The 11,501-nt window shown below is 38.3% G+C and overlaps 1 protein-coding gene across 1 annotated transcript in view; it reads right to left on the reverse strand.

Annotated features, from left to right (window-relative positions):
- Cdh11 (cadherin 11) overlaps positions 1-11,501 on the reverse strand; it is a gene marked incomplete in the record, with an annotated part of 165,090 nt that overhangs the window by 16,112 nt on the left and 137,477 nt on the right. Inside the window, 3 exon segments of the mRNA XM_029565720.1 lie at positions 3,518-3,635; positions 3,868-4,001; positions 5,162-5,298. Coding sequence (XP_029421580.1) covers positions 3,518-3,635; positions 3,868-4,001; positions 5,162-5,298 — 389 coding nt within the window.

Consider the following 11,501-nt stretch of genomic DNA (forward strand, 5'->3'; position numbering starts at 1 on the left):
GTAAACAAAGCCAGAAAAGAGCTAACTATAAAACACTAGAGCTTCCTGTTCAATTTATAGCATGTTAAATGCACCAAACAGAACGCTCTCCAAACATTCTGAGTTAGTTTTAGCACTTTTTTGAAGTATGACCCTAGATAGGTCACTGACCTTTTGATGTTTCACATTTTTGCTTCATTTAAAATTGTAAAAATCATAAAACATCCTCTTCATGGGCTCTTTGAAGAACCACATAGAACTGGTTCTGAAAAGATTTTATAAACCAGTGCAGAGCTGGACAGATGGGAGGATTCTGTCTTTTGCCGTTCTCGTATTTATGTTATTCATTATGTGTTTCTCATGTTTTCAGAGATGTCACGAGTCTAATATTTTCAAAGTAAATGTGTCTCCAAACCTGGGTGGACTGGCTCTTTATCTGCCCAAACCAACCCATTCCTGATAGTAGGTGCCCAAGATGGACTCAGTGTTGAAGAGAGCTATCCAGTGTTCTACTTTTTTGCTGCCTGCTCAGCTGGCTTTGAAGCATAGTCTGCAGAATGGGGAAAGACAGAATGAAATGAGAGCGTGATTTGTATTATGACGGCTTTCCCTCTTATATTTTTAAAGATGCCTAATGCTTAGGCTGAGTTTGGGCAAACACAATAGTGATTATTTACATGGCATAATGGAAGGAAGCACTCAAGGAGAAAGGAACTGGATGCTTTCACCCAGCATGATATAAACCATTATCTCATATTTTCTATGGAAAATAGTCTCCGCCGAGAAATTTGGTAACTCAGTAGGCTATTAATAGGATGTGGAATGTGATTATTCCTTTTGGATTACTTCAATATGTAATTACTTTTAGGAGCTACTAGAAAGAAACTCTATTAAATGATAATTATAGGACTGTGTTTGCTTTAGGTTCTGTAATAGCTCTAAACATGGGAGTTTTCATTAGCTGTTTGCCATAGTTAATAAAGTAATTTTTCTTAAAAAGTAGCACTTCTCTGCAAAAGTATAGCTCAATAGTAGGATTAGTTTCTTAAAGAAGAGGGTAGAGGAGATAGATTGTGTGGTTGGTGGGCTCATCTGTGAAAATATAGATGGCATTCATGAAGTATTGTGACACAATAAAATACTTATAAAGCCGTAGAGAACAATATGCCCAGTCTAATGTTTACAGAGGCTAATGGAGACTGCATGATTGCATATAAAAAAAATTAAAAAGACGGGATAGATGATAAAGTTGGTTGGCCCAGTGAGTAAAGCTTAGAAAAGCCTGCTGTTTGCAGGAGGTATCCCATAAACAGGGATCTTGCTAGGAATAGAGCCAGGATTTAGACTTCAAGTGTAATTTGGGGATTATATCAACACAGAGATAAGTGTAGTTGAGCACAAATATTTGAGAAAATAGATAATAGAAGAGGTGACAGCACCACAGACATTTGAGAGTCCTGGGGTTTTCTGGACAACTGATCAAGTCCCCTCATTACTAATGATGGCAAAGGCACTAAACAATATAAGCATTTCTTCATTAGAAAACTGATGTTCAAACCCACACTGTATTCCAATCAGCCCTTGAATTTGTAGTCTTTCTGCCTCAGCCTTTAGTGCAATGGAGATTACAGGCCTGTGCTCCAGGTCTGACTTAATTATTTCTTGAAGCAGCTTACTCCTGCATGTAACCAAAGCCAGAAAGTAAACAAAGTTTATGGATAGAAGATTCACAGCAAAGTTTGTATTTTGAAATGATACAGTGAACCATGGATTTTTCTGTAGAGCTCCTTTAAAACACACGTCTCTACATATAGCTCCCTTCACTTTGGCTCTTAATAACAAGTTCACTGCAGAAAGCAATCTACTAGGAAAGAAAAGCCCTTGTCAGAACACCTAGGACATTTTACCTCACAGTCTCATTTGATATATGCTTAATTTATAAGGCCCATAATTAAATGTTCTGGTAAGTTCAAGAAATATTAAAATATGTCAAATAACATTCTCTCAATACCCTAGTAGCATAGGGAATACTTCTCCATTTTAATATTATCACAGTAGGTTAAATCAGTTACATGGAGCTTCTGAGTGCCTGGGCTTCTATCTCAGCTCTGACTTCTTTTGGATGGTTGACTTGAAGGAAGTTACTTAACAGTTCTTTCGTTTTCCTCATCTGTAAAATGAGAAAGGTAATTCCTGCCTGTGGTGTTACGAAAGTCAAGTGAAAGGGAGGGGGGCAGGGGCTTATCACGGTACTTGGGTCATAGGAAGTGGTATTATGGTACATCGTAACATTATGGTGGTAATAACAGTGACTCTGGAAGTAATAATGTTTATTATATTAGTTTAAGATCCCTATTCTTAGTCTATTCTCAGTCACTGAGAAAGCAACCAACCTACAATCCTGGACATGGCTATCTTAGAGCTATTGAAAACTTCCATATCAAGAAAGCCTACCTCTTTTTCCCATCCTAGATGATGTCATTTCTCTCCTCAAAATTACATGCATAATTTTTATCATAACTCCTAAGAAAATAACAATGTAGCCTGTGTATCAAAGGCTCACTTATTCTTTGCACTTGACTTTGCCACTAACTTTGTCCTAGAACTATATCATTCCAAGTATACACAACAAGAATATCTCCTTCTAAAAATCCACAAGTCTAGAAACTCTACTGCTAGAATGAGAAGCAAGAATAACATTAAATTGCCACTTTTTAACAAAAGCAAAGAATGCTTCATTTTAATCCGTTCAAGTGACACATCTGCAACTACTCTCAAATATGAAATTCTGCTCCTAGCCACTCTGCATTGCAACTATGGAGAAGAAGCCCTGTGCATCAAAGATTATATTGCCTTACAAAGTTGAACTAAACTCTTTTAAGGCTTTACTTGATATCAATATTCATAAAGCCACACTTTCCCCGAAGATTTTATCAATCTCTTTGTAAAAAGAGATAAATGGAGTTGTTTTCATATTGACTCTATAAGCTTTCTCCCCTGGTTTTCCCACTGCTTAGTGACTTTCAAATGAAAGAAGGAAAGAAAGAAAAAAAGAAAGAAAGAAAGAAAGAAAGAAAGAAAGAAAGAAAGAAAGAAAAGAAAGAAAGAAAGAAAGAGTTTAGTTCAGGGGAGGGAGGGAGGGAAAAGAGAAAAGAAAAGAAAAGAAAAAAGAAAAGAAAAGAAAAGAAAAGAAAAGAGAAAAGAAAAGAAAAGAAAAGAAAAGAAAAGAAAAGAAAAGAAAAGAAAAGAAAGCAGGTTGAGCAGGGACCAGGGGACCAAGCCAGTAAACAGTATTCCTCCATGGCCTGTGCTCCAGCTCAGAGGGAGGGAGGGAGGGCAAGGCAAAGTATAAGAAAATTAGACTCATTCATATGAATCAAATGATCCATATGTCCAAATGGAGGTGGTGTGATTATTTCTGATTATTCTTCACTAGGAAGGCATTATTAGATCAATGAAAATATTCCTGCTGTGCAATATAAAAGCCGTTTGTTTTGCATTTCTGCTTTTCTGAATGCAAAGGAACCTTAGTACAAACCTCTGTTGTCTCTGACTGTGAAATTTGGGTTGTGAATGATTTCGGGGGGTAGGCTGAAGATAAATCTTGGTCCATTGGCTGTGTCATCCTTGTCATCTGCACTAATTGTAACAATTGGCTGAAAGAGAAAGGTGGCTCATAAATAAAGACATCACAATGATACTGGCATATCATTTATCCAGAATTTCCGAGCTGACTAAAAAGCTTGATTTTAATTAGCATAGCTTCAAGGCATACTAAGGAAGGGAACCTCCTTGGGCAGTGGGAGGGATCTCTAGGTGATGCCTTCAAAAACAAACTCTATACCCAAGTTCATTACTAATAGCCAGGACAGGGTAAAGCATTCTTACCTGATTAGAAAGTGGCTTGGTCTGATCGCTCTCACAGATGAAGCCTTCGTAAGGGGCAGCAAACTTGGGAGCATTATCATTGACATCAAGGATCCTGATGGCTACTGGAACTTTGGCTTCCTGATGTCTGTTGTCTGGGAGGACAGAATTCAGATAGTAAACAAAGGCCAGGTTGAAACACTCATAGGCAGTTGTGGAAAAGAAATGCTATGATTTGACCAGGAAATGTTCCTCACTTGCTCATATCCTTGGGAGTTGGTTTCTGGCAGATGGGCTTTTGGAAATGAGTGAATCCAGTGGGCTTTGACCCAATCAATGAATTTACCCACTGATGGGTTCATAAAAGAATGGAGTTAATGGGGACAATTATGAAAAGTAGGAAGTAGGGCCGAGTTGGAGAAGTTAGTCACTGGGGTTATGCTTGACATCTATCCAGAGCTGAGCAGGTTTGCTCTATAAGATGTCCCCTACCATGATGTTCTGCATCACCATAGGTACACAGTAATGGAGCAAGCTGACTATGAACTGAAACTCTGAATCTGTGAACCCATAGAAATCATTCCTGCCTTTGAAGTTTTCTCTCAGGTACTTGTCACATCAGTGAGAAAACTAATGCATGCATTGTTGGCACAAAACTCTATCAGGTCTGAAGCGTGTAAAATTCAGTGGAAGGATTCCTGGAATAAATGCCACTCAAACTAGTAGGAACTAAACTGCTTTTCTACTTCTGCTGGTTCTAATTCTGAGTAACAATTCAAAAAGCTTATAATGGAAAGTAATCTATAATAGTGATTCTCAACGTGAGGTCCCAAGAGTAGCATCAAACCCATATGGCCATTTTTTTCCACATATAAATTATTAGGCTCTACTACAGACCTATTGAAAAAGAGGCTCCCAGAATGGGTCCAGGAATTTTTGTTATAATAACCCAGCAATGAGATGCATAGAGAGGGCTTGATCATGATCAAGTTCAAAAACAACTAATTTATTAATTAACAAAACCTTACAAGTCTTGACTATAAGGCTGTTGTTTGGGATTTACCATGACCATCAAGGATTTTAAACAGTTTAAGCCCCCTTGCTGAGTTTGTATACATATCTTACACAATAATGAAAACATTTATATTTCCTTAGGTTTCTTTCTAGATAAATAATTAAAAATAAATTTTAAAGACAAAAACCATCTTTAAGACTAAAATAAAAGTCCATCTCAGCAATATTATTTTCCAGATTATAAAGTCTGAAGAATTAATATTTAGTGACATAGAATCAATGCCCTTGGGAAAATACTTACGGATTTCTGCTGCAAAGACAGAGATGTTGAGCCAAGCCGTTTCCTCTCTATCTAGAGGTTTGGTAGTTTTAATAAAACCATCCTCAGGATTAATAGTGAAAAACCTGTCGAGGTCAGTATGACGATCAATTGAATACCTGAGCAGAATGCAAATGAGGCAATTAGGCCCAGACATTCAGAGCAGCTTAATATTTGAATATTTCCTCCATGTTATATTTAAGCAACTTTTTTCAACCAATCACTTGAGCTAGGTTTTCTTTTAATCAAATTTACTTTCTGAACTTTACACATGAATCTTTTACAGAAATCATTTTGGTATTTTGGAATTCTTTATTCAGTACAATGAATGAAAAGACTGTTTAGCATATTTGATTGAGAAGTATAATAATGTGTTGCATATTTCTCCATATTTACTATAATCACCCACCATCTGAATATTTATGAAATTGCACTTGGGAAACGAGTTTGCCTTGCTCCCGAGCTACTCAGAAAGTCACAAATGTATCAAACCTTTGCCAAATTTTGCATATGAAATATTAAGCAGTTTAAAGTTTATCTAAATTCATCATCAAAGAGCATTTATAGCTCTAAACATCAGTATTCGCCTTATAGAAAAAGGCTATCTATATTTTGCATGTATTTCCTTAGCTTTTTTAGTTGTAGAGATCCATAGGGAGTGCAGTTTGAATTCTGAGGTGCAGTTACAAAGCAGATTCAGCCATTCACTTGTAGATTGTCTTGCCTGCACCTTACTGGCTGTAGTCTGTGCCTCAGAGCAGACTGCAAAGCACTTACCTATTCCTACTCACTTGGGAGTTTATGTTTTTCTGACAAAATATTTTAGAATGTCATTGAAGTATACTTATGGCAAGGTCAGGTGGGGATGGGGCAAGAATAGTGGCTTTGACTGAGGTGAAGAGACGTCACTTGGCCAAGTTTCTCAGTGGCAAGGATTAGAGCATTAGCTTTAAGAGTACTACTGAACTTCAAAGGTCCTACCAACTCATTCCACCACATTAGCCCCCAAATGGAGAAGGGCCAAGACAAGCCATGTTAATTCAGATAGCACGCTGTTCTTCAGAAGTGTGTAGTTGTCTGCTCTTAGAGGTTTTGGTAGTGTTTTCTTAAAACTTACGGGGGGATAGATTTTAAAAGCATTTATTGCTGGTTAAGAATCAAAGAGTATCAGACACAGCAAATATGTAATCATCAGAGAGCTTCCTCTTCAGAACTGATACAGGATGGGATTTGCAATTGGTCTATGTCAAGTTTCTGGGGGATCGATACTGCATCCCAGATCTTCCAATCTCTGCTTGTGCATGCCCTTTCCAGGAGGTATGACCACTCACAGAACAACATTTACAGTGCTCCAAACATGAGGTTCTTCATGATGAACGTGGACTGCAAATCTCCTCATATGAATGCAATAATGAGTCCCTCTGCCCAGCAATGAACCTGAACTTGGTCTTGCATCTCATCAATGTCAGTGGCTCAGTAGCTGAGCCTCCAGCAGATAACACTATGTAGAAAAATAACAAAACACTTGTTTCCTGACATAGGAAGCTTCCTATTTAGGTGACATGACAAAACATGCATAGCAAGATACATGTACAGACATTAGTCTAGAGAAGCTGAAGTATACACGTCCTAGGTACAGTCATCTTCCACTATGTATAGTCTGAACGATATATTGAAAAAGGCACTTAAATCTTTTAACCTCAGTATATTTATCTTTTAAACAAGAATACAATTGTACCTAACTTTTATATTATCTGTGAAAATTACGAGGCTTGCATCTTAATGCCTCACCCACATTAAGCAATGCAACCCAAAATAGCTTTTAATATTTTCGTTGTTGCTTCTGATGCTAAATAGTGAGGGAAAATTGTAGATGCTCTCACATGTCAGACTGTGACCTCCATCCTGGAGCCAATGAGAAAAATCACAAGAGATCTTTAAGCAAAGAAAAATAAAATTCAGTGATTTTCTTCACGTCGGGTCGTTAAGATGGTATGGGCACGTAGTGGTGAAAACGAAAAAGAAAATTTAAGAATTAGACGCACTTTTGAAAATAAGAGCTATAGGTACTGACCTGCCAGAGGAGATAGAAAACTATGTGATGAAGAGAGTATCAGTAAGAGTAGATGAATATTTGACTATCTGGGAAGGCTAGGAAGATATTCACTTCTGGACTGAATGCCTGAGACAGAGCTATTGGGAGACACTAAATGAAGTTAATTTAGCAGAAAACAGAGGCTGAAGCTCAACTAGGATATGCTGCCATGTTAAGAGAACAAACATTCAACTCTGTGACAGGCAGGGATGTAATTAGCTCTTTGAGTACATCGTGTGTATGGACATTTGTATACGCATAGTTGTATGTGTAAAGATGTACATGTGTGCATCGGTGCCCACATATGTGTGTACATGTAGAGCCTGGAAGAAAACCTTGGGCATTGGTACTCAGGAAACATTCACCTTGTTCTATGAGGCAGGGTCTCTCATTGGTATGGAGGCTAGGTTGATGCCAGTGAGCCCCAGGGAGCCACTGGTCTCCACTTCCTGAGCACTGCATTTATAAGTATGATCTACTCCACCCAACATTTTCACATGTGTTCTGGGGATCGAACTCCCATCAGAATGCTAGCAAGGGAAGCGCTTTACTGACTAAGCCACCTCCAGACCTTCTTCTTGTTTTTAAGTAGGTCACAGGAAATGTGAGCACAAATATTTCTTCTTTCTTTCCCTGCAATACTGAGGATTGAACACAGGGCCCTCTGATGCTTACCAATGAGCTATATCTACATCCATGAGCAAAAATATCTTTAGAATGTATGAATAAACCAGTGAAGGAAAAATCAGTGAAGAATAAAAATGCATAGCACATAGTATCTATCATAAATAGAGAATAAGATCCAGCAGAAAATCAGCCCAGGGGCAAAGAATGTGAATCATGAACTTTATTTGGTTATAGTGTGAGTGAAAAGCCTGTAGGTGAGTGGACATAGAGAGCTCGAAGTCCAAAAGCTGAGCCTTAGGGTGGCCTCCGTGCTTGAACAGTGATCAAAGACTAAACAAGACACCAGGTAGGAGGCAAGAACAATTGAGTTCCAAGGAAACCCAACAGAGAGAATGTTTCACAAAGGAAATACAATGCTAAACAAAAATGTGTCAAATGCTATGAAAAAAGAAATCTACAAAATTTCAAGTAGCTCAGAGTTTAGGTGATGGGCTAGGAGAAGGCTCACCAACACCCACAGAAAATTCAGGCCTGGTGATGGCCAACTAGATATCAGCACCGGGGGACAGAGTCAGGCAGATCCTGAGAGCTTGCTAACCAGCCAGTCTAACCGGGATTTCTGTGTTCAGTATGAGATCTGTGTATGCTCATGCACACACATGCACACACATGCCACACACATATACTTAACCCAAACAATGTTTTTAAAGAATTTAAGTGATAGTATAAGGCCTCACTTCATGCCAAGGCCACAAATTCCCTTAAAGATAGAGAACTTATCAAGAGATTAGTTGGTAAAAAGAAAAATGCCTATTAAACAAAAATTTTGCCTGTCCCTCCAAAATTTGTCTCTCATTTCTAAGAACAGGAACAGCAGTGGGGTAGGGTGGAGTTGGTTCTGGCTTGTTATTGAGCATCTGTGGATAATTATAGACTAGGAAATTGCCTGCATGGGCAGAACAGCTACCACTGAAAACATGACCCAGATAGACCAATCGCAGATGTGGCCCCTTGGGGACAATGAAGTGAGGGGAAATGAGTGGCTTCTCAAGTCTTTACGTCACTGCTCTTCTAAAAGTCACACCCCCTCGGACCAATAAAAAAACTGCTACAAAATTTTTAAAAAGTTGCCAATGCACCTTGATATTCTAAGGTCAAAAGCAAATCACATCAAGCTCACACCATGAACATTTTCAAAGCAGTTTAAAGGCATAACAAGGGGCCCCAGTCATCACATAATGGATATTCTTGTACAGAAAGAATAGTCCTATGCTTCTGGAGAAATAGTTCTATTAGCTGTCCATGGGCTACAGAGAAAGATCACATTGAGCTAAGACAGATCCAGACTAAAAGGAGTCTCCTACACTGGTCATATGACTTTAAGGAAGTTACATCATCCCTCTGGGCTGGGCATTCCCATCTACTGAAACCTAAAGCAGGAAAAAGGGATTAATGATAATTAACAAATACCTGCATCAAATTTATTTTCTTGGTGCTAAGAAGACATTCAAAAAATAGTTGATCTCTACTTCCAAGGGAAAACATTAAAAATGCAGCACATAGAACTTCTGTCCTGTCAGATTTTTTTTTTTTTTCCTTTTTGGACCTGAGAGAATGGATTCTCATGTAGCCAAAGCAGGCTTCAAACATACTATGTACTCATCTATGACCTGGAACATTTGATGCTTCTGCCTCCATCTCTGGGGAGCTAAGAGTACAGACCTGTACCTTGTTTATGAAGTGCTAGGGATGGGTCCCAGGGCTTCCTGGGTATGCTAGGCATGCACTGTTTCAACTGAGCTACATTCTCAGTCCCCATTCTTTTTATAAAGTGGATAAATTTCATGGTCAATGGTAATTTATGTTGTATGTATATCCCTCTGCTTTTAGCTCCTTTCTGATTGATGTGGCTTTGTAAAGAAAAAAACATTTTTGTTCAATATAAGAATTGTATATATGTATGAGTTTGATAATGTCTCAATAAATTTTTGTAATGTAAAATTTTCAAGTCAGTGTCATTAGCCTACAGTCTTAAATATTTATCCTTTTCATTGAGAACATTCACTACTAGATACAGAACAAATTATACAAATTATTACTGTTATAATGTGTTATATTTTATCACTGTACAATAAGACAGTAGAGTTTTTTTCCTGCTGTCTAACTGCAATGTTAAACTTACTGGCTAAACTCTCCTCATCTTCCCAGTTCTCCACAGTATGAACTAACCACCACTCTACTGTTAAGTTGTATGAAATGAATTTCTTTAAGATACTACATGGGAATGAAATCATACAAAACTTGACTTTTTGTTGGTTTGGTTAGTTTCATCCCTCTGGCTTGGTTCACTAATGTAGTGTCCTCCTGGCTCATCCATGTTGCTGGAAATGACAACTGATTAGATTTCATGACTTTTGAAAAATTTCAGCAGCATTTCACTGTGAATAAATATCATGCATTTTCTCCATTGATTTATGGATGAGCATTTTGGTTGATTCTTGGCTTCTATAGTGTTACACTAAACATGAAGGTGTAGATGTCTCTTCAACGTACGGATTTCTTTTCCTTTAGATGTACAGGTGCTTGGTTAGACTGCCGGGCCATACCGAAGTTCTTCTGTCATTTTTGAGCCCCCAATACTCTTCTCCTTAACGGGCACACTAATCCATATTCTTATGAGAACATGATAGTATGTAATCATTCTCTTTCTCCATATCTCCTTCTAGGCAATTGTTTTTGCTTTTTGGTTGTTCTTGTCAATTTGGGGTTTTGTCTGGTTGAGAATGGTCATTATAACTGAAGTAAGAATAAACAAATATTGCAGTTTTGATTTAAAGTTGCTTGGTTGTGAACAACAATGAACACTGTGTGTCTGTTCATGTTGTGTGTATACTCATGTGCATTTACATGTGGAGGTCAGAAAACAATCTTGGATGTCACTCCTTAGGAGCTGTTCACCTTGTTTTTTGAGTCAAGGCCTGGCACTGGTCTCGAGCTCCTGAGGTAGACTAGTCTGGCTGGCCAGTAAGCCCTAGGGAGGCATACACCTATTTTGCCTCCTCAATGCTGGGATTATAAGTACATTCCACCATACCCAGGGTATTTTTTTTAATCTTGTGGGCTTGAGTGTGGGGGGGGCAGTGTACACAGTACAGAGGTCAGAGGGGGATATAAGATGCCTTATTCTTTTGAGACAATATCTCAAAGCCAACAAGATCCTTCAATCCTTCTGTCTCTGCTCAACCCCTGATTGGGGTTAGAAATGCAGTCACATCCATCTTTTACATGGGTTCTGCGGATTTGAACACAGGCTGTTAAGCACTCTTACTCACTGAGTATCTCCCCAGCCCATGCCTTGCTTTCTTTTTAATGTGGGGTCAGGGGATCAAACTCAGGTCCTTATGCTTCCAAAACAAGGACTGACTGACTTATTTCTTTGGCCTATGTTGAACGCTTTCTATGTATTATTGGCTATTTGTATTTTTTTTCTGGATAGACCTCTATTCAGGTATTTTTATAGGTATCGCAGAAAGACTGGGGATTCCCAGTGTGTGCTCAGTAAAAAGTGTTTCAATGAATTATAGAATAAAATGACAGCAC

This window comes from Nannospalax galili, unplaced genomic scaffold, assembly GCF_000622305.1.
Source record: "Nannospalax galili isolate Female #2095 unplaced genomic scaffold, S.galili_v1.0 scaffold1018, whole genome shotgun sequence".
NCBI lineage: Eukaryota > Metazoa > Chordata > Mammalia > Rodentia > Spalacidae > Nannospalax > Nannospalax galili.